This window comes from Parambassis ranga, chromosome 14 (assembly GCF_900634625.1).
Source record: "Parambassis ranga chromosome 14, fParRan2.1, whole genome shotgun sequence".
NCBI classification, from domain to species: domain Eukaryota; kingdom Metazoa; phylum Chordata; class Actinopteri; family Ambassidae; genus Parambassis; species Parambassis ranga.
In genome coordinates, this window is record NC_041034.1 from 5,483,404 (window position 1) to 5,508,424 (window position 25,021).

At 41.9% G+C, this 25,021-nt stretch overlaps 1 protein-coding gene across 1 annotated transcript in view; it reads right to left on the reverse strand.

The window, feature by feature from the left end:
• The window catches only part of jade2 (jade family PHD finger 2), a 148,958-nt gene that overhangs the window by 102,145 nt on the left and 21,792 nt on the right, over positions 1-25,021 (reverse strand). The window contains exon 3 of the mRNA XM_028422559.1: positions 19,729-19,814. Within this exon, the coding sequence (XP_028278360.1) occupies positions 19,729-19,814 (86 nt within the window). The remainder of the gene's footprint in view (positions 1-19,728; positions 19,815-25,021) is intronic.

Consider the following 25,021-nt stretch of genomic DNA (forward strand, 5'->3'; position numbering starts at 1 on the left):
GTGATTAATTGTGCAGTCGTATGGGAACAACATGCAGAGACAATTTCATACGTAATTGAAGACAAATGCACCTGCTGTCAGAGGAAGAGGAAGGAGGAAGAAATGAGGAGGACCGATAAGCTGAAGTGGTCATGGTAACCATTACAGTCAGTCATTGATATTAACCTTTTACTTAGGTTAACGCCTACTACTACAGCACCTTTAATGTATGTAGGAGGATTGTACAAAACAAACAGAGTGTGTGCAGCGTTCAAAGGACCTGAGGGAGTGGGTGTATTCAAGCAGACATGATCACTCTCACGTAAAGTCTCTGCCTGCTCTAACAGAGACCTGAAGCCATGATATTATCACTCGTATAGTCAAGGACACCAGTCAAGAACACACGTGCATAAACACATGAAAAAAACAAGCAACACACACACACACACACAGTGGTGCCAAATCAACCGTATGACTTCACTCCACATTTTATCATTACATCCTAAGCTGCCTTATCCCAGCTTTATTAGCTCCACTCCCCTCCATCTCTCCATTAACCTCCACATCCTCCCTCCCTGCATCCCTCCTCCTCCTCCTCCTCCCACTCTGACCCCTAAATGTGTGTTATTTATTTTGACCTCAGAGACACAAAGACGTAAAAGACACTTGTGACCTGAAGATTTCCGGTTGAGTCCCTGGACAGGGCGGAGGAATCTGGGTTGGAACGAGTACAGAGCCGCATGTCCCCTTTCTCTCTTTACTGCCACTGAAGTGCAACAAGCATCACGAAAAGTACAATAAAATATGATCTAAACTTCTTTAAACAATTTAATCAAAGAGTAAACAAGAGAAGTGAGTGATCGAGTAATAATAACATGCCGATGTTTAGCATATAATGTTTATCACCCTACTTTAGAGGTTTAGAGTGCTAAGATTTGCTAAGTGGCACTAAATGCATCACTGCAGAGAATATATACACAGCAAGGCTGATATTTACTGTAGTAAAAGTGCCTGAAATGCTATTAAAATACAATTTGTTTGCACATTTTAGTTCATTTGTGCGCACAAGTTACACTAGATGCAGTATACAAAGCTAGTAGACCAGCATTTTCTCACAACCGAAGCACACAGGAATGAGAAATCAACACAGAGATATTGAGAGATGCTGTACAACAAAGATCTTCTATACAAAAGTAAGTAGTATAACCATCAATAGACCTCTCTGTGACCCAATCAGAGTGAAGTTACTAATCCAGCATGCAGAACCACTCATGAAAAAAAGGTTCAAATAGGCTCTTATCTTATAAGAAAGTCACTGAATATTTCCATCTTTTTTTTTCCCAAACAAAGGAAAGACAATTAACCAAGTTTGTACGGCTCCATGAAACCCCAGAGCCCCATAAGTGAGGTGCGGGATGCCATTAGGTCATAATTCATAATGATACAACATAGAAACGTTTCCTGGGAGAACAGGTGGGACAGCAGGTAGAGGACAAACAGAGATGAAGAGGAGGAGAGCACAAAAACAGGAAGAAGACAAGTAGCTGAGCGTGAGAGAGAGTGAGAAGGAGAGAAAGAGGGGAAAGGCAGTAAAATTTATTTAGGTGAAAAGAAAGATGAAAGACAAGGACAGAGGCTTCTGTGTGTGTGTGTGTGTGTGTGTGTCTGTGTCACAGCAGTATATGAAAAGGCCATATGTAAAAAGCAGCATCCTTGCCTCTGTTACTTGGCTGCCTCTACTGTCTGCCAGCCAGCACAAATAAATAATGCAATGGAGCAAGAGCATGTGTGTGTTTAACTGTATGTGTATGTTCAAGTTTTGCCCCTGTTGGAGCTGTGTGTGTGTTAGACAGTGAGCCAAGGCCATGATGAATCTTGCCTTCGCCCTCAGCAATACGAGAGGAGGACAGACAGAGACTGAGGGCGATCCACTCCTACTTAATCACTCTGCTTTTCTTCCTCTTTCTGCATTATGTTGCTGTGTTTTAAAGAAACATTTTTCACCAGGGACAGAGAGAGAAGAGGAGGAGGAGGGATAAGAGAGGTAGAGAAAAGATGAAGTGATGAGGAGCAGGTGAGGAAGAGAGAGAGAGAGAGAAAAGATGGTAGCAGGGAGCAGAGCCGAGCAGAGAATCTCAGTATATCAGTTTTATTACTGTGTGTGTGTTTGTACAGGAATGACTGCAGCTAATTAATGTCTAGGAAACACTATTACAAGCTCCCGCAGTTTTATGTTCTGCCTTGTTTCTCCCTCTGCCTCCTTTTCTCATCACCATCCTACTCTTCCTCCACCTCTTTTTACTCTTATTTGTGACAGACAGCTGGGAGTCGCCCCTCTACTCAGAGAAGGAGCCACAATAAGGAGCTGACACAAAGTCAGGCAGGTAGCTGAAAAATTAAATTCTACACAAAAATACGAAGACCACGACAAAAGGTGCATTTCCCCAAGAGCTGATTGGATTTGAGTAACTTGTTTATCCAGCAGCAGTCTGTTAATGTCGGCTGTATTTCATGCAAAGACAAAAACAAAGAAATGTATTTGGCTGTATTTTAACGTAGCGACTAATGAAGAGTTATGTACAAAACAAATGTCATTCCTTTTTAAGTTTTTGTGTGTGTCTGTGAACTGTCTGTGTTGTGCAACGAGCCCGGAGCAGCAATGGAAACTCTCATCAGTAATTACTCAAAAAATGCATTTCTTCTCCCATTTATCACATGATTTATTTTGTTGCTGGAAAGATTTTTTCCACATCGATCAACTGTAATAAGTTTGTTCTGAGGACATGTGATTGAATTTTGCCATTTCCACTAAGCTTTCCAGATTTAATAAATCATGAGTTGCAAATGAAAATATTGAGTGGATGCCCAGCCCTTACAAAAGAGGGGATGATACAGTACATTTCCAGCACAGACACAGAAAAGGATTGATCCACATATCAGCGATTTTGTTTCGTTATCTGAATTTGTTATGCTGGGATGAGGTGAAAACAACGTGTGCTGAGGTTAGCTTAAAGGCAATAAGCTTCATTCTCCCCTCCTGCGATTATCGGCACACAGGAGACGCCACCAAACATCTGCCGCTTGTTTCTGTACACAGCATCTGTGAGGAAGTGAATCTGAATCTGAGTTGATCACCACCATGAATCAGAGACTAGTGCCTGTGCTGTGTCATTTCGTGTCATGCTACAATTATCACACAGATCTGTGTGTCAGTAAGTCAAGTTGAGCTTCTGTCTATCTGATCATACAGCACAAGATGATCAATGACCTCTCACCGAAACGGAATAGATTAGACTCAGCTGCTCAGATAAGGTTCCAATGAAACCAGTTCGACTGTAGGACCAGACACACACACACACATACCACACAGAAGCAGTCTTTCTGATAACACACACACAGTATATGCACACACATAAACACGCACACACTTTCCTCCGGCCTGTCAGTCAGTAGGTCAGTGTGCTGTGCTGAGTTATTGGCTGTAAGCATGCAGGGGTCTCATTAAGTCCAATCTAGAGCTGACCTGATGACATGAGCGGTGTGTGTGTGTGTGTGTTGAGAGGACGGCCTGCCAGGAATTAATAATCACATTCAACACAGGCATACATGGAAGATCACAGCGTGGAAGTCATTAAGCCGACAACATGGCTCCTTATGTGAATGTGACCTAAACTAATGATCCCTTCTCATTACAACTAGGTTTGTCAATTGACATTGTCAATGTCCAAATTTGCATGTTGGAGCTCCAGAAACTGGTCTACACTGGAATGCTGTTTCTTATCTCACCAGACCACCAGAGTTTCAGGACAGCGTGCACAACGAGCTGACAGATTGGAGTTTGTTGTAGTTAACTGGTTGTGGGTCCACATCATGGATCTAGTCTGTGGCTTCCTGTGTGGTGGCAGCGATTGACCTTCCAGGATCAGTGACAACTTCCAGCTCTCTCTGGAACATCAGCAGCTTAGCTCCACTGAGCACCCTCACCACTGGTGTGGTCACCATGTGTTAGTGGAGCTCTTTGGACCATAAGCTCCTCAGACCAAGGCAGCAGATGACAGAGAGAGAGCTGCTCTTCTTACTGTTCTTTGTCAATCACCCCATTCCTGCTTAGGAGGGGTAATTGCACCTACTGCTAGCAGTTACTGACAACTCTGCACCGTTGCCAGTAGGAGAAATAACACACATTATCATTGATTCTGACAGGAAAGATAAGTAGGACTGATCCATCAATCATCTTCAAAGTGAACTGAAGAGTGAAACTTGCAGCCCTGCTCACCTTGTTCTGTAAACAACAAGCTTCTGCCAAGCTCAGATTCAGCTTGTTTGTATGCTGTATGAGGCAGCCTGCCTGACTGTCTTATTCTGTGGACTGACTTGTATCTCTGACCATCTGTGGAGCAGTGATAGATTAGTACTGTCTGCTTCCTCCTGAGCTGAACAGAACAGAAACCACAGAGGATAACTGTTGAAAGCTGACATTTCAAAACCAGGAAACACACACACACACACACACACAGAAAGGTAAAGGAACACAGATCAGAGCAGGTGTACATGTGGTTGTATACACAGTTATACATAAATGCACTCGAACACTGCAGACACACTGTCACACAGGTGCACATCAAGCCTCCACCTACACACAAGAGACCTTGTTATTATGGTGTTGCTGAGCCAGTTTCCTTGAAGCAGGGTGACAAAAGTGCTTTAAGTGCTTTTAAAGGCCACACAGTGCCGTTTGACTTGCTGGTTATCCTGAAAAACAATCAGCTTTGCTCATGGGATGAGAGGTCTCATAGAAAGAGAAAGAGGATGCTATGTCCTTCACTTCTCATCCTGCTGTTATTATTAGACCGCTAAACTCTAGCATCTTTACTGTGAATACGGGTACTATACAAGTGTGATAGCTATCAACAGCCCGTAAGGTGCAAAGGAGCCGTAAGGGCAGCGTCAGTCCATCTGGCAAAATGTGATTGAACCATTGCGACTACAAGAAGCCACACAGACAGTGTGTCCATGTTTACAGTCATACATGGTACAAAAGTGTGAACTATGAGATGTTGAGATTATAGCAAAAAAAAAAAAAGAAAAAAGTTTAATGTCAAATTTTGGGTCAGCTTCCCACTCGCTGACATTCACATACTTTTCTAATTGCCACAGACTCATCTGACATCTGACATTACATTTTTAATTAGCCATCGTATGGGGGAAAAAATAATTTACAGAGTGGGTGGTTATAATTAAAATGAAACTTCTGCATAAACTTTTACAACAATCTGACCTAAGAACATAATAAAAATCTCACTCATGATGAGATATGTTTCTCGTGTTTCTCCATGTAAACATATGAAAACCACTATCAAATCAGCAGCTACATTCAGGGCTGAGATGAAGAAGCCACAAGCTGCAGTTCCTTAAATGACCATGTGAGGCTGGCTCCAAAAAAAGTGGGCAATAAAGTTTTAAAAAAAACATTATTGCATTCATGCATATCACTAATATAATCTTGTTTTTTTTTGTAAGCAGATCAAAACATCCCCTTAAGTTTTATTTATAGCTTCTTTTAAATTCAATATAAATTGGCACAGGGAGATGTGACTAGACCATAAAAGAATCTGATGGCTCTAAAAAGTTTAAGATCCGCTGCTATGAATGACTACAACGGATAACACGAAATAAATCCTTTCACACCATTAATCTGGTCCAAGTTTATAATGTATAAAACAGAGTAATGACTTGTTGTGACTTGACACTGTGCTACACAACTATTGTGTAACTGTGGTAAATTTGGGTTTTTATGGCCTGTGCAATTTCAACAACTAATACAGACTGAAAGAGGAGAGGAGAGGAGAGGAGAGGAGAGGAGAGGAGAGGAGAGGAGAGGAGAGGAGAGGAGAGGAGAAATATTTTTTCCTCCTCTGGGCATCATGGCTACCTGGCTCTCCACAGTGCGTCATGGCAGATGTCGACCGACTCACAGTGAGAGGAGGATAATTTTAGCAGCCACATCACAGCACGGGCTCTAATGATTGGCTGCTTGGAAGGTCCACAGGACTCAGGAAGAAGTGTGTGTGTCAGTGTGTGTGTGAGAGTGTTGAGTGGGTGATTAGGAGTGAGAAAAAGACAGAATGAGGGAAAGGGGCTGATGAGAGCTGCAGAGTAAGAGAGGAGCAGTGTGTGTGTGTGTGTGTGTGTGCGATCAGTGCATTAGTACAGTGACTCAGTGATTTCAGCAAACACTCAGGATAACATGCCCTAAGACCGAGGTGCTGCAGATCTCCATACCAACCACTCCCAGTGAGCCTAGCAAGAATCACCCCACCTGTAATTGCAGGGTTTAAAGTGAGGAGTGTATAAAAACACAAAAGCACTGCTTCCTCGAAGCTTTACTTTCTAGGATACCACAGCTGAAGTCTGTTTTAACGTATACACCAATCAGCCATCACAGCAAAACCACTGACAAAGTGAACAACTCTCCTTCTCTCATCATAACAGCATCTGCTACGAGGTGGGAGATATTAGCCAGCAGTAAAGCAGTTCTGTAAGTTGACGTGTTGGAAGCTGGAAAATGTGTGAAAAGCTGTGAGGTGTGTTTGGCATATGCAGCAATTAGAAGCTACAAAAAGTACTCGTGAACCAGGAACAGGGTCAAAACTGATTCATGCACACAAGCTGGTCTGATTGCACAGAGGAGCTACTGTAGCACAAGCTGCTGAAAACCATTAATGCGGGCTATGATAGACAGGTGTCAGAAGCTGCATGTATAGCTGTGGGACAGTCAGAGAGTCGTGGAAAGTTACAGAAAGTATCTGTGAGCCAAGAGTTCAGGAGGAAAACTTAGCATGACTCACCATAGACCTGAAGAAAGAGAGGGTCTGTTAACCCTATTGGGAGACAATGGCACATTGGGTGTATATGTCGGCACTGGCAATGGGATGATGCTCTGGGCTTTTTTGTAGACGTTACTTTGACACTACCTAACTACCTAAACACTGCTGCAAACCACATTCTGTGCACCCCTTCATGGGATTTGCATTTTAACAATGGAAATACAAACACACACAAAGGGTAACATGCTGTAGACCTGACCTTGTACAAGGGCAGTAAGCAGCATGTAGAACCACCTGCAGGCTACAAAAAAGATTAGTAAAGCAGCATGTTACACTAAAATACAACACTAGACCAAAAAAAGAAACATCAGCAGATTAAATGAAAGATTTGCAAGCACAAGTCTAACCAATATGTCATTTTAATCGGTATAAACAAGGTATATGGAGCTCTCACCAAGAAGGAGGAGGAGAGGTATAGATTCAACAGACAGACTGAATAAAATGAGATAAAAAAACACAAAGAGAAGAGATGACATTTGGCTCGTCTGACACCTCTCTGACAGTAACACGGAATGGACAAAAAGGACAGAAACAGAGACGTTAACTCTCGTTTTTCACCACAGATGGAAAACTAAGTTGATTTTTGAAGACAGGACTAGAAGAAAAAATGTCTGAATAATAGTAATTTTAAGTGTCTGATCAGAGTGCGTGGGGTTAAATGCATACCTTCAACAAATATCACATCACACGTGCCACAAATGTTTATATATATTCGCAAGCTCTTTGAGAACCCACATGCCATTTTTACTACTGAGCCCCGAGGTGCCATTCAAAAAAAATGTTTTTCCATTTATGGCCTGAGACATAGTTCAGATGGCAGCTTGCTCTTTGTGCAGAGCAGGCACCATGCAGAGCACAGAGCGCACGGGCCTGGAGAAGCCTTTCAGAGCGCTCCCTGCACACTGCTCCCGCTCAGGACGGATGAGAGGGAGGAAAGAGGCGTAAAAAAGCAACAGTGGAGGGAGTCACCTTTATTATGCGGGGGAAAAAAAAACATCTCTCACTCGCATCAACAGCCACACTTTTCAAATAACACATAAAGGACTTGATAGGAATGGGAAAAGGATTTCCTCTTGCTCTTTCTATATTCCCCTTTCCCCTCTTAGATCTGAAATGTCACATCCGTTGCTATTAACCTAGCTTCGTAGTGCTAAGCTCTGAAAAGACACTCAGCCTACAATTTATGCCCCTCATTAGTGTGAGACGAGACAGTGAACAAGTCCTTTTGAGATTTCCCCCCACCGAACGCCGGCTCCTCATCACAAGCCCCTGGCCTGAATGATGCGTGGAACGACTGTGCTTCCCCCCTCCACGCCAAGGGCAGGCTGATTGCCAAAGCCTCACTCAAAGGTCACGCAATTAAGCTTTGTTCCCGCTTCAATAAGGCTTTGACTGACTGACTGTGCTCCTCCATTTGAACAGATGTGATTTTTTGGCCTCTAGCATGCTAAAAATTCTGCCCCTCCAATCATGCATTCAAAGAAATCAGTCCGAGACAGGAGAATCCAGAGCAAAAATCTGTGTAGCTACTCCACAAATTCAGATTTCAAAATGCACATTCAGGACTGCACTAGCTTAGAGGTTAAGTGAGTTGGATTTGGAGCCAGAAGTTGCTTGGACTGGAGTCTTGTCAGGGGAAAGCTCGTCTCTCCATATGTCCTTGGGCAAGGCATTTAACCTCCGAATTGCCTCACTGGAGCTTCAAAACAGTCATATGTCAAAGATATAAGGAACTCTTCAAAGGCAAGAGTCATGCAACAGAAAGAAAATTAATAAAAGTAAAAAAAAAAATCTATTTTTATTGGTTTGAAGGAAGCATGCAGCCCCCCCAAAGAACTCCAGTGGATCTGCTCAGTGGATGCTGCGCTTGTACTCCACAGCTCCCAGGTGTGAATGTGTGTAAAACTCATGAATATGAAGCAAGATGTCTCTAGGAGAGAGAGAGAGAGAGAGAGAGAGAGGGTGAACGTGTTCAGAAAAGCTTCCCTCAATAAGTAAAGGTTAAAAAAAGTGGGTCACTGACGAGAAAGAGTGAAGGAGACTTGAGAGGCAAGAAGCAATAAGCCAATTTCCCCCCGCAGAGTCCGATGCAAATATCATTCTTCGTATGGCGGCTCAGGCAGACGATCTGGTGAAATGGCAAACAGAAGCTGGGGGGAGATGTGACCTAGTTTTACAGACGTGTGGCTGAAAACAACCAAAACAACTACATGATTAATGCTGTTTCGCATGTCGGCATCCATTGCAACTCCACTGAGTTGTCATGCTTTTTAGCAGCAGAAACAGGGAGGTTGATTGAATGAAAGCTGATCCACAGCAGATTTATCAAAATGCACAAACAAACATCGAGAAAAGACGCAATATTATGACAGAGCTGTCACTTTTTACCCATTGTGGAGAGCCAAATGGGTGGTGCAAAGAATGTTTTTGCTCTCTATGTACTCCAGCTTATCGATTGTGATTTCCACCTGTCCTAGTATTTATCCAAGTGACCTGTAGCTGATGGTTGACCTGCAGCTGGCCTCGCACCTCATTTCCATCCATCCATTTTATTAACCTGCTTTGTCCTGTACTACAGGGTCATGACAGGGCTGGAGCCTATCTGTCATTGAGCGAAAGGCAGGGCACGACCTGGAGAGGTAGCCTGATACAGAGAGACAAACAACCGACCACCATCACACCGACGGCCCAGTTAACATGCATGTCTTTGGGATGCGTGCCAGAGAAAATCCCACACAGGAGCAGGCAGAACATTCAAACTCCACGCAGAAAGCCAGACTCACACCAGGAAGCTTCATGCTGTGCTGCCCACCAGAGAAAAAAAATACTTACTTAGCCACCTGTAGGTGTGGACAACCCTCTCATGACTTTTAATTCACTAGTTAAGGGTCATTCCAGCTACCTTCTCTCTCAGTATCTGCGTTTGAATTCATGTTTAAAACACTCTGAATTAGTCTGGTGCTGCGCCAAAAACAAATAAAAGCCATGATTGACTGGGTCTGTGCAGCCTTCTCACCTCTCAGCTGGCTTCATATTAACACCCACCATTTTACTAAAAGGCTTCTGAGTCACTTCATGTAACATCTGCAGATAAAAAGATCCCCTGCAGTTACGAGTCATCAATCAGTGACTTCCAGGAGTTCTAATTGTAACTGAAGTTTTTTATTCTCAGTTTCATTGTTGAATATCAGACCTGCAGGAGGAAGGGGGGGGGGGTCTGGAAAGAAGTCTTAGATTAGGATGGACTGACATTCTGCACTGATGATCTGACTGCTGAACAGTCAGATTGTTATACGTGGATCCACTGGCACTTCTGATTTTAACTTACTATTCAGATTAATTGCATGCAAATGCTGACCTACAATTCAGTAGTGTACCTATTTAGTTGACACAAATGAAGCTCCAGAGCATAAATAAACCAACATGTCACTTGACACAGATCAGTACATTTGTTCCTTTTGACAGTAAACATGTACAATGCTCGTCAATATTTATTTTTCACATTTACTTGTCAACCTCGTTTCTCTCTCTCTCTGGATTTTTCCATCCCATCAGGTACAGTTTCAACATCCTTTCATGTTTTGCCATGCAAACAGTATACATGACTGAAAGTAAAAATATGGGCCACTTTACCCATAGAAGCCACACACACACACACACACACACACACACACACACAGAAACTGGTGGAAGACAAATGATACATGCAAACACAAAACAAATGCATACCATCCCCTCCCAGACACACACACACACACACCATCTGATTATTGTTTATGTTTTCCCGACTAGCTCTCTGGGCCGGTGCTAGTTAGTTTATTTGCCAACCACAAACATTGGTGCTGTGAGATGGAAGCACAACAAGTTATTTTTTTTTTATAGCAAACCACAGAGGTCGTCCACAAAACAGCTCTTTTTCAACAACCGTGGGTTCAGTTCTGTTTAAATAAATCTAAACAAACTCAGACTGAGGTGCTCAATAAACAACAAGACTGAAAGATACAATTTATTTGTTGTTAGTTTAAAAAATGTTAACAAAATCAATAAAAATTAAAATTATTGACATAGCTGAGGTAATGCTGGGACTGAGCGATCAAAACTCAAATCTCTGTTTGTTGTTTTTTTCCAGAAAGTAACAAGAATAAGTCCGAATTGCAGCACACTTCATAGTGTGTTCTTTAGGGACATGGCTGGTTTGGAAACAAGCACCATTTATGTCCGAGTCTATACGGTATAAGTAACCATATTTCTCATGAATAAAACTACAGCTTAGGGCTACAGCCACAGACCGCGGGGCATCATTAGGACACAAACACATGCATCAGCTACACATTTCTCCACATCAATACACAAGTGATTGTCTTCTATATCCTTTCATAGGAAGGCAATCCAGGAGTGGAGCTATGTTCACCTCTGCAGCGGTTATTGTTCAAGTTTTAGGCTAAATTAGGTTGTGCCTGTGTGCTCTGTCTATATGCAAACAAACACACACTATTTGGGACGCATACAAACTTGGTGGCATCATTCTGCTGCAATTAACAGAGGTATGACATCGACTAATACAGACAAAACCTGCAACTCCATCAACATCATAAACAATATTGTCTCCTAGTATATCTCATATGAAAATAAATGGCTACATCTCACTCAGCGATGCCACTTTCTACCATTAAATGGGATCATGAGTCACTATAGAGTCTGCCCAGGGATCGGCATACACTCAACAATGGTTCTTGTACACCCTCACTGAAGAGCAGTGTTATCCTAACATGGACTTCTTGTTTTTATTTAACCTTTATTTTACCAGGAGAGAGACAAGAGTACCCTGGCCCTGTTAGTTTATGATGTTACGTGTAGACCTGCAGTAGCACTTTATCCTCCAAATCATCCTATTGCTGGATGAGTTTTATGATGTAGCAGCGAGTGGTGAAAAATAGACATGAACATGCAAGAGCTGTTTTATGAATTACACCTTTAACACTTTCAATTTGTAGAAGAAAAGAGGCTGAACAGTAACTCTGCCATGTTTTGACTGAAAATAGGTTGAATCATTCTGTCAAATTAACAATATGACAGCACTATATATTAAAAATCACCAGCCGTCAATTCTTAGAATTAATACTAAAATCCATCAGAACACTGTCACATAAAACCTGCTGTGTGCCATCCATTCATCATTCTCTTCTCACCCGTCATATATATTCATTTAATCTTCAACCATGTGTGCACTTTTCAGCCATCTTTTATTGATGCACCTATCACTCCATCTCCACATTTTCTATAATTCCCCCATCCATCTATTCAGCCCTCACTGTATCACTCCTCACCATCATTCCCTCCAATCATTTTTTATCTCACTCCATCCGTCCTCCAACATTCATACGTCCTTATCCGCCCTCATTCTGTTTGCCCTCTTAGCGGTGAGTGTAAATAAACAATGTGTTTGTTTTTTTAAGCACCTGGCAGGTGAGTGAAGGGGAGACATTCTGACAGTTTAATACAATGGCTGGAAGCTACGTCGGCTCGCTGCACGCGTGTGTGTGTGTTTGCATCCACATATGTTTATTTGCGCTCATCTCCCGGCTGGTATGTGTCGACATGCAAAGCTCTCCATCCAGGCTGCTCCTCCATTCACTGGGTTTGGCACACATAGAGTGTGTGTGTGTGTGAAAGAGAGAGAGAGAGAGTGTGTGTGTGTGTCACATCACCTCCAAGCTGTTTGCATCTGGTTGCCATGGAGTTTCACAGCTGTTTCTACCAGGCCCTAATGAGCTTTAGCAGCTGCTAACTTAGTGGGACACATAAACATGTATGCATACAGTACACACATGTTCATATGGGACTCCGGAGTATTAGAATGTCTCACAAAGACAAAGACGAGTCTACACAATAGAGCAATGTGCACATCTTGATACAATAACGCACGCACTGCTTCACACTGTTTGTTGATACCCGGAGGAAATTTTCCAGTGTCCTGATCAGATTACAGCAACAATCAGAGGCTATTTATCAGGATGTTCTGAATTTCAGGACATTCAAGCAAAACTACTTTAGTCTTTGTTTCGACTACTGATCAACAGAATTGCTTAAAAACTGAGGCCAAATTAAAAACAATCAACTTCTGCGCAGACAAATGGGAGATTAATCTATTAACAATACAATGTCATGTGTTCCAACTTTGGACGTTTGTTCCATCTGTTTCATCCATCCATCCCTCTCTCCTCCAAAGCCCTGTTAGGGGCCTTCAATGGGAGCCCCAACCGCTCCTATGTTAAGCCCCATTCACATAACTTGTCCATTCTTGTACTATGTGATCAGACAGAGGGGGTCCAACCGCTGTATGGACGGGCAAGCTAGCTAAGCAGATGGCTCCATAGAAAACAACTGACGCATCTCTGATTGTGCAGCATGCACCAATACACCAGTTTCGTGTTCAATCTGTATATGAGAGAAGAGCAAAGGTGGAATAAATGGGACCTCTTTTGCATCATACTGCAATCTTAGTGTGAAAGCAGCACTTTAATAGAGCTGGATTTGCAACCTAACCTGCGCTGACCTGAAAATCCAAGATGGCTGCTTCATGCTTCAAGAGCAGTAACACCTACTGGAGTTACTGCAGCGTACATCTGTCTTGTTTTTGTCCTTTATCAGTGTATTTATCAGTGATATAGACACTGTGTGTGTGAGGATAAGCACCTTTAACCCTTAACTGTGTGACAGATGAGCCCATGCCCATTATCTTGAAGGATTCTACTTTACTTTTGCAAACCCAATATAATAAATATAAACCTTACAGCTTCCGTCTCTCCAACACATTTTCCGTTACTACAGATACAGATTTGCACAATCACACACATACTACTGTGTATACACAAGTAAACAACAATGCAATTAAGAGTGTCATGACTGTTTTTCGCACCCTTCACTGATACCACTTCCTTCCTCCCATGCTGCACTGGGAGCAGCTCCTTGTGTTATTTCTCCACTAGGCTGCAACTGTTAACATTTTCCTCCAAAGAGTCAATGTCTTCTTATTTCTGAGACTTTGACCAGCACATAAAGTGGGAAAGTAAAGATCACTTCAACCATCTAGCCTTCAACCATACTGAATGATATTATATAGTTAACTTTTAACAGATATGCAAGGACAAAAGTGACTAAAAGGTCACAAAAGTTTATTAAAATGCTCTACAAAAGTAGGAAGAAATCACTTTACTAGACATTTAACACCTACATACTTCTCCTCTCAGCTGTGAACAGGGTTTTTTTTTCATACTTATGCACTTCGGGACGTGCACTGATTGCAAGTCACAGCTTTTTGCTAAATGGCAAGCTGTAAATTGTTAACTGTATAATAAATTAGCACTGAGCCTGTGATATATCTCATTAGACCTCTATTTTGGCATTATTTTTCACAGTTTGCTCGTGTTCTAGGTTGACAGCATAACCCACATTTCTGCACAAACACTCAGATGTGCCCCACATGGCACAATTGAGACAAAAGGGGAGGTAATTCAGATAAAACTTCATTTTAAAGATAAAAAACATAATAAAATGTTGTTGCATGCTAAGCTGCTAGCCCATCCTGTCATAATGATGATTATGTATGTTGTGCATCTCTGCTGTCAGACTAAAAACAACTGATACACAGACACAGAAGCCATTTGAATACAGACATGCTCCCATCTGAGTGTGTGGTGAAACATTTCAATATCACAGACCTGGAAGAAAACCCCCAGAGCACACAAACAGAGGGGTGTGTGTATTCTTGTTTCTGTCTCTATACTGTGACAAGAACCCTCCAACAATTATGTGTGTGTGTGTGTCCTCTGCCCATGTTGCTGTGTTTTGACAAGTGTCATGCAATCCCCAGGGGAATTCCTCTGAAGAAGGGGAGCTTTGCTTTTGTCAGTGGAGATGAGGCCCAGAGGTGCTGAAGAGAAACTCTGACTGGTGACTCAGTAACTCTGCAGCAACATGATGTTATTGTGCATCTTTAAAAAAAAAAAAAAACTAACAGTAAGGATCTCTTTCTGTGCAGGGTGTAAGTACAATCAGGCCCTCTTTGTTTATTTCTGTGTTTTTCTTGCTCTCAGCTGCTGCCCATAACCATTAACCTCAAAACCAAATATGTGCTTTCAGTGTGTGTACTGTATGTCATAATGACTTCCTGTTTATCTAGAAAATTTTCAAACTCCTCAGCCCTCATCTAAACTGAGAAAAACACAGCTAAAGAAAAAAAAAAGGAAGCACTTGACTGTGTCCTCCTTCCACCAAGTCAAACCCTTTAAACCACTTCTAAGAAAAGTCAAAGCTGGAGTCAAAGGCTCGCTTTGAGACGGCTCATTTTTAGAAAAAGCGCTACGCTGTCATTACAAGTCCGGAGTGTTTACCATTTGCTACACCTCCTTTTTAACCGAGGGTGAGCATCATCCCATTAACGTGTCCACATCGTGAGCGGCTGTTCAATTTTCTCCTCGGTAGGGATGCGGTGATGAGGCATTCCTCTAAATATAATCAGCTTCTTTTTTTCTTTTTTTTACCCTGCCCTGGTATTTTTTAATAGCACTTGATGTTTAAAAAGCATACAAAATGTCAGTGTGTTAATGAACAATACTATCAGATGAAACTGTGATAGAGCACTAATAAGCATCATCACCTTGCAGGCTTTCAACCAATGAACTGTTGCAAATGTCACATCTACATGTGACATTTGGTACTGGCGGTTGTTTCTCTGATCTGTATTAGCCAAATGTATCTACTGCTCCAAGAAAGCTCTCCTCATCCTGGTTGTTTAGTCGTGTCAAAAGGAAGTCAAAAACAAAATCACGCCTACACCTTCAAATAAGCCAGAAAGAGCCGACTAATCATTTTTCTGTAAAAGCTGCTGACTCTAGACATTTTGTTCTGTTCTTATAAGTCCTCTGTATGAAAAAAAAAGTACACTTCTGCAGCTCAGGATTAGCTCAAATGTCATGAGACGGGTGACATTTCGTCAGGCTCCTGACCTCCGACATGTGAAACATACAACAACCCGCTGCCTGAGGACACCTTCAGCTGGATCACAAGAGTTAAACCCTTCAGCAACAACTGGCTGCATGTCAGCACATCAGCCGGAGCGTGAGCACAAATTAGCAGTGGTCACAGTTATTATAGTAGAGAACTAATGACACAAGCAACAACAACAACAACGACAACAACAACAACAACAAACTAGTCACACACTGCCACTAGAGCTGAACAATAAAACCAGCCATAAAATAAAAGTGATTAAAAATATGTTTATATATTATATTTATATTTATTTATATTTATTGCTGTAATTATTTATTTCAAGGTTTCATTTATTAATTCATGTTTTTATTTATATGATTTTAATTAAAACTGCTTTTCATAGGCATAACATAATAACTTCGGGATAGTTAATTTGTGATAAACATAAAGAAGAAAAGCGTGTTCCTTCTGCTGCGGACACATGTCTCCAGATGTTTTGTTTTGTTTTTGTTTTTTTACCTTTACCTTTGCCAAAAACCTGCAGCCTAAAACGGCCACTAGAGGCTGGCTCAACTATACAGCAGAATTAAACATGTTTAAACCGGATGTGGCACCACTGAGTGACAGAATGGTACCACAGCTGAGCTACCCGAGTGTTTCTCTGAGCTCCACTCATGCTCCAACTCTTAGTTAGGCACTTCCAAAAATGGTGACCGCTGGAACGTCTACACTAAGATTCAAAAATGTTCTTTAGGAAACCTATTGGTGACATCACAAAGGAAATTCGGCCATTTCTATAAACAGTTCGTGGCTTTGACATTCCCCAAACACTCCCTCCTTCCAAGAATTTTCTACTTTGTTCGTCTTTTCAGTTTCCACAAAATAAATTTGAACAAAATTGACAACAACAAACAGTTTTAGACGCTCTGTCCTTGAAGTTATTCATTGTGCTGTAATAGATGGAAAATCAGAGAAAGGAGGTCAAACCAGCCAATCAATCACTGTGTAAAGAGAACACATGATTGTTATGCTGTATGTTTTTTCAGTTTGATGCAAACACACCCGGTTGGAAATGTGGGTCAGACGCTGTTTGACAATCCAACACCACTTTTATGTCTGCAGACGAGGAACGGACTGTTCTCCTTTAGCGGCGCGACCAAAAGCAGCTCGCTTTCAAAATGACTCGGTGTGTTGGTTTACATGGGAAGTGGTATTCTGATGGCTAAACAAAGATGATGAGTCAATGAAGCAACAGCTAGGTGCAGGAGTACACTGTGGATTGTGCATAAACACCATGGTCAAGACATCAATACAGACAAAACAATAATTAACCGTCTGAACCTCCGAGCTGTTTATGTGTTTTTACTCCTCATGTGTCACATTTTTAGTATGTCACACTCGTAAATCCTGCAGCTCTATGGAAACAGCGGGGTTAATTTTTAATTAAAAATAATACATTAGTCTAACTAAGAGCTGTACATTATACACGATGCATTCATGGACCATCAGAAGCCTGTTTTTACAGCATACTGCTCAGATTAGTGGTGCCGCTTTGGCCTGCATTTCAGGGTTTTAGAGGGTTCGGAGGATTTATAAAGCCCGCAGAACCTACCGAGTCTAAGACCAGAGATCAGTATCATCTGACAACATCTCTCCAGCAGCACCCAGTAAGTCCCTGCACACTTTTTTATTTTCAACGAGTTAAGTGCTTCTGACATGAGCTCCGATGCACATGCAACTTCAAAACTTTGCACTGAACCTCTGTCAGATGTCACCCGCCCTCTTTTTGTTTGTTCAACCTTTTCTGTCACTCAGTGTTTTCGGAAAAAAAAAAACGACTGCAAAACGCCATCCTTTATGAAAGAGCAGCGCTCCCCGGAGCCAGGAGGCAGCATTTTGAAAGGGAACGTGGCCCCTGGCTTTTCAGCCGAGGCCCGGGTCAGAGCCGAGAGCTACAGTAGTAATTACTGAGAGACTGATTGCTGACAGGACCTTCCAACAGCCTGTGGTTAACTGGATGGAGCTGAGGGGGAGGAAGCTTCAAATGCACAGGCTTGACAGATGCTCTGCTGATGACTTGTACTTCAGGGTGGTTTGGGGGCATGCATGCCATTTTGCTTTATTCATTCTGCTCTCAAAAAAAGTTGCAAAAAAGACAAACCAGTCATGCTCTTTCACTTCAGCCATCTTTTGAAAGTAGGACAAAGAAAAATCCGAGCAGAGCTGAGAACAAATTACCCTCTGAAATAGTATGAATTCATTCAGAAAAAGATCTTCATCACTGAACATCCTCGGGAGCTGACGGGTGCCGTCAGAAGCTGTCACCTCCCCTCCTTTATTCCAAAATCGCCCACCCCCTGTGAATTTAGATGTAATTTCCTCCAGATTATTTTTGGGAGTGAAACTCTTTAAACACAAAGAGACAGTCCTCCTTAAACAGATTTGAACCCACTTCACTGACAGAGTGGGAGGAATGTGTGACTGTGGCGGGCAATGCCTGGCCACAACTAGTACAGTGCACCCTTTTCCAACTGGATTATGCCAGTTTCCTTCTCAGGGTGGTCATTTGAGAGGCCTCGAGATCGTTCATCACGACCATATGGATGCTCCAACCTAGTATTTTACCCGACCAGTTTGTGCCATCCGTGAGCCTGGTTGATTTTGCTGTGGTGATGGCTGAGATGGCTGTATTTACTTTGGACAGAAGTGTTTGTTTCACTGATATATAGCAGCAGTGGCTGAATCAGCACTTTGCCCGTCTTAAAGAAAATACGGATTTGTTTCAGTTTGTTTAACTGACTTCTTTTTGTTATGGCTCACATAACCGTGTGGCTTCTTTTAAAATCATTAAATCCTTCCATTCTCTCTCTGACACATGAGATTGCCATGAACACCATACAGCTGACTTTTGGTTGGTTTTGTCATGTGCTACTGACAAAACACATTTTAGCACCTAAAACCCGTCTATATCTGATCAGATAGATAACATATGGTATCATTTTCCAGTCTTTTCCAGCCTATCATCTATGTTTTCAAGATAACCAGACTGAATTAAAAAAAACTGCTTTCTAGTTATTGCCTCAATTGTTTAGTTTGTCTTACAGTGAACCTTTGGTGTGTTAACATGTACATTTATATCCAAATTAATGTGTCAAAGCATCAAAATCACTGATCAATAGACCGGGATCTTTGCTATTCTATAAGGTAAACTTACTGTTTTTATGAATGGAGTCTGGTGGCCACAACGACAGTAATACAACTGATAATTTCACCACTGAAGAAAGGTTGTCTAAAGGCAACAGGATGTGGCAGGAAGTCATCATTAGAGAGTGTCTGGACATAAGCAGGCACTCATTTGAGTCAAGGTGTGTGCTTCTTGTCTCACCACAGCATGCTGTCACACCTAAAACACAACTTAGCTGCCAGTAGTTCCTCAGAGGACACTGATCCAAAATCTCATGAGACTCCAGCTGCCTTGCTAAGGAAGCGTGGATAATACTGTAGCCTGCAGTGCATTGTTTCTTTTCTTAGGTAGCTTGGCATCTCTGCTGGCTCCTCCAAACATGGACAGAATGCCAATCACCATCTCCTGCAGGTAATACAATGACTATGGATAAGCACCTGACTTCAAAGATTGGGGTCAGTGTCTGGATTTCATGAAAACAGGATCATAAAAAAACAAGGTGCAAATCATTGTGTTTGGCAACACAAACAACCAGACAAAACGCTGGAACCCAACCATGTACGACAATCCAGCACAGCCACAACAAACAGGCAGCACTGAAGTGGAGTGGAACCGTCAGATTGTAATGGTCTGACACAGACTGTGTTTCATTAAACACATTTCTGAGTCACTCGGCCATCTTACCTCTGAAGGTTTCTTGTGCTGGTGGCGGACCCATGTGCTGCTGGTGCCCGTGTTCTTGGATGATCTGGACCACGACGTCACTTGACCTGCAGCAATACAAAAAACATAAATAAACACATGATCAACTGAAGGGATAACCCTCATCTAAATCTAATTTATTTTTCTTTTCCCTCTCTTTTTGTTTTCATATTTATGCTAAGGTTACTTCTTGTTACGCGCATTGTGGGTCAGTTTATAACATATTCTTGGTCCCTGGTTAAATATTTTTCTTCAGAGGCACCTCTGCATGCAGAGCCGAACAAAGCTTAATCTGCATTTGATTTCTCAAGAACGTTTTAATGAGTGAGAAAATGAGGAACAGCTCTCTGGCTGTAGATCGGACTTCACAGCAAGCTTCACTCCAAAGAAACTTTATTGTCCCATTGGACAAATTTGTTTTCACAGAGGCAAAGTCAAAAGAGCGTAGCAGGGCAGGGAAATCAGTAACTTATTAGGGAGTGAAAACCTGCGCATCAAAAGTCCTTAAATGAGCCGCGAGACGGAGGTCAGGACTGCCCGGGCAGGACTACCAACCATGAGTCAGACCTTTAATTGAAGCAGACTGATCATGATCTATTAAGAGCTTTAATAAGTAATGGCAGTATAAATAGCATCTTGTTAAGCTGTTAGTCCACTGTGGTCCTTTACAACCTCATTAATACACAACTTAATTGCAATTAACCAGACACTGGAGCCAATATCCCACCCACCGCTTCAATCAGCAGCACACAGTGTGTGTGTGTGTGTTTCTGTGTGTGTATATGTAAACACAGAGGGGCAAGATGTGTCATTATATTTATTTATTTTTTTAAACCTGATCGTTCCTTATCATGCATGTGCTGTCATTAGGAATTGCATCAAATAGGCAATTAAATTACATCACTCTGCCATAATGGAAAACGCAGATTTGCCAATACTGTGGTAATAAAGCACATTGTGACCGTGACTGTATGTGCTGCCGCCCACTCAACATATTTCCTTCGCCGCCGCCGCAGCCGTGCTAATTTTACTTGTGACGTCTGAACGACTTGCTGCACCGGGTGCTATCTTATCTTGTCTTCAAAATTACTGGCTCCTTTTCACACATGCACATAATTCACACATACTGTATACTGAGCCACTAACTCATCCATATTTACCACATATGCATGGATAGATTCAGCCACTCTTTTGTCCTTATCACCCACGTTAGGCTCAAGATGTCAATCTCAGTGGAGCATCATCATCATCATCGAACTTCATTTCATAGTTAACACAAGAGGGTTGTGCGCACTAAACTGCATCAATATGTTCATGATTAGTGATACTCATGATTTCTTCAATATCTATAGAAGATGTCCACCTATTGTGTGTTCGGATGTGTGTAAAGTAGATTACACCATCAGAAGGCGACAAGAGTTCTCTGTGGACCAGACACCACAACAACCAGTCACTACAAAGGCATGAACCATGTGTGAAAACTGTGGCGGCACTTTATCTTGACATTTATGATGATATCCAATAAGGTAGTGTGGGTGATTGCACACATGTTTATCCACGTTATTTCAAAGAACACAGAGGCTCTCCTGTAGAATTTCTGCTTTGATTTTTTCTTCTTCTTTTTTTTCTTTTTAATGGGCCAGACCTGTCTGCATGCTGGATTAACCCTATCTACCCCAAGCGTCTTTTTTAAGGCATCAGCTTGAAAACGGCATGCCCAAAATAATTAGAGTATATCTCAGCAACCACAAGGTGTAGTTGAATACTTTTGGTGTCATAATAAAGGGAACACCTGGGAGATTTGCTCAGATGTGTAAGTATTAGTTTTTATGCCTCTGGCTCTTTGTAAATTTAGATGGCACAAAGAAAAAAAAAAATTCTTGTCTGTTGAAAATGTACACTTTAACAATGAATATCTCCTTACAAATGATGTAGATGAAGCAATCTAGTTATCTCAATCTGTAGCTAAGCTTGTGGACATTATCTCTGCCAAGTTTTTATTTCATTCTAATTAAGGGAAACAAAATTACAGAGGGTTTAGTCCAACCTATGTAGACATAAAGTCTTTTCAACTTTTAAAGTCTTGGAATTTAATGAACCAAACTATATGTTTCACTTTTAAGTCACTAATGGTGTTCATCACTTCTATTTACATCACTTTTTACTTGTATACATACATTATTACACAAGGGCTTGTGGACTCAGTTCTGGCCAAGCTTTACACTCATGGTGTGAGCAGTACCACAGTGAAATTAGACAGGGGCACAGGGTGCTGCTCCGACCTTGGAGTCGCTTAACTATCGTATGGCAGATGGCAACAAATGGTGAAGTGTATTACTGCCACCTACTACAACAAAGCAAAAACAGAGGAATAGTCTAAATTATTTACATGATATGCTATAAATCATACCAATATTTGACTTTTGAGTATCATTACCATCTTCAGAAACCTCATGGAGACTTCAGATGAGCTTGAAACAGATGCAGAAAATGTCTGATCATAATAAGTTAAGTTGAAGCAGACACTTTTACATCGACCACATCAGAGGACAGACTTCTCCAAAGATTCTTCAACATAAATTATGTATATATTATCAGTAAAGAGTAAAATAGGTGTCTGAAATGATGTTTTAGCATTACAAAAATTAGTTAGCTAAGACATTTTTTGTGAGACTTGGAAAAGCCTCAAACAAAGTTAATTTTTGTCAGTCAGGGGAGGAATTATGTGTATACATCACTTCAAGGTGAATCAGCCTCACTTCTGATATGCTTTGTATAAACACAAGCAGCTACTGCTGTGGCTGAGAACTAACACACATGTGCCCACATAAGCTCAAATGGTCATTACAGGGCTGGCTCCAGAGCCATCAAAGACACTGTTTTTCTTACTGCTTCCTCAGAGATCTACATGTATACCTCCACCTGTGTGTGCAATTACATAGTGTTATGTCATGTGGATGTGTGTGGTAGGTATAAAAATATTTAGTGGGGCAGTGCACTGATCCGCTGGACATGTTTTTACTCATACATCTGCATTCCTCTAGTGTGTGTCTGTGTGTGTATGAGTGTGTATGAGTGTGTGTGTGTGTGTGTGCACGCAGGTTGGATCCACACGCAATCGCACACTAGGCAGCTGCACGACTCCATCACTGAGGCCAGATAACCAAACGGGCCACGGCGCAGTTGGAGGTTACCATCATGGCCGTGTGTTAATTAAAAGCCGCGCTTGGCGCACAGCAGCCAAAATTATCATGGGCACCCTTCAATTAGAAACCTGATAACCTCCAGTGAACAGATGCAGCTGGAGCCCACGCTTGCAGCGGCCGGAGGAAGCTCGGGGCTGCAGGCTGATTATAAAGCAGACAGTGTGGCCTTCAGCACCGTCGGCTCTGAGAAACAGCCTGTTAAAGCTGCTGTAAAATACATTATACACACAGACCTGTGACCACAGAACAGTTACAGCTGCCAGAGGTCACTGCAAGCTGTGGTGCTGGACTGTGAGCTTGAATTCTTTACATTAGACTAAATGTCCTTCATCTAATTTGTTAGATGATCCTGCTGATTTAATATAAAAGCACTTTTCCTAGTACATTACTGTATCCATTTTTTGTCTGCCTGACATTTCCATAGGAATGACCTGACAAATATATTTGCTCCTTATTGCAAAAATGCCAAGAATTAGTCACGCCAAACTGACAAAAGCCAAGAAGAATGACATTTAAAACCGCTCGCTGTCTTCAGTGACTAAGTCTTCACATTTTGAAGAACGGCGTTCCGCCAAAGTGAGAGCCAAGTAAGGCTGCGTGTTATTCAAGGAATGTTTATTATCAGATGGATTTCCAGCAGCAGAAGCTGCCAGTGATGGTAATGTGGTAGTCTGACCAGATGTTCCCAACATCATGCAGCGCATCTTTTCATGGCTGTTTGAATCTGTGTCATGAGATCATATCTGCTAATCTATCATCTTCTCTCCATGTATCACTCAGACTATTAACTTCATGTTGCATATGCTTGACATTACTTACAAAGCACACAAGGCCAGATGTACTGAGTGAAGCTGCATACCGCAAATCTGGGTTTTATTGAATTTGTGGCCATCATCTTTGTGTGTTTAAGTGCCTGAAGGCACTGCACCCAAGGCAGATGCAGCAAAGACATATAGGACAAAATCATTAGGGCCTCCCTTATGACACAATCACAGTATTTCCTTTGGGCCTTAATTGCTTTCATTTAGTAGAATTTTCCACTCAAACGAAAAACTACCAGGGTCAATATTATTACCCCTTTGCAGAACTGTCCTCTTTGTTTAGCCATAGTACAAATCACTGGTATGCAGTGATCTATGCTTTAACTGAGTGACCCTGTAAGCGTTTGAGCTTGCAGCACACACAGTATAACAAGAAACGTATCGCCACAACACGTGTGAAAGCATCATGGCAAAAGTGAAAGAAATAAGTTTAGATTTGAGAAAAAGGATCGTTAATATCTACAAAGCAGGAGAGAAGTTTAGCAAAGAACTGGAGTGAGAGGTTTTATCAAGAAGTTGAGAGAGCAACACTGGCAGAGGTAGGAAGTGAAACATTTGGAAGGTCCTGGAAAGAAAACTAGTGAGACATGTGTCTAAAGAGCCTAGAACAACTGCCAAGACACTAGTGAAGGATTTATCCAAGTCTGGAACTGAAGTGTCAGAGATGACAGCCTCTAGAGTCCTGCACAGGACTGTCAGGCTGTGGACCAAGAAAAACACAACACTTCTGCAGAAAAGACTCCTCCAAGCCAGACTGAAGTATGCTCAGCATGGAAGTGTATCATTTGGTCTCTTCAGTCACAGAGATGTTGTCTTTGTAGAGAGAAAGGAGAGGGGTATAACCCAAAGAACAGGGTTCCCACAGTTCAAACACGGTGGTGGCAGTATAATGCTGTGGGGATGCTTCAGTGCATCTGGAACTAGAAAGAAAAACCTAAAGCAGTCAGCAACTAAACTGGGATTTGGTTGTTGTGCCTCTTCTAAACATGACAGCTTCCAGAAGCATTATGTCTCTTTTAGAGAAGAACTACCTCCAAGAGAGCAAAGTGAACGTCACCAACTGGCCCTGACTTAAATCTGACTGGAAACCTGTGGAGTGTACTAAAGACCAGCTCCAGAACAGGAGGCCAGAGGAGATTCACCAAAAACAGAATGGGTTATGATTCCCCTGGCTCCAGGCTGTTAGGAGGCACAGCAGCTGGTGGAGTCACAGAAGGTGGAGGCGGTGTGAGTAGACCGATGTTTAAA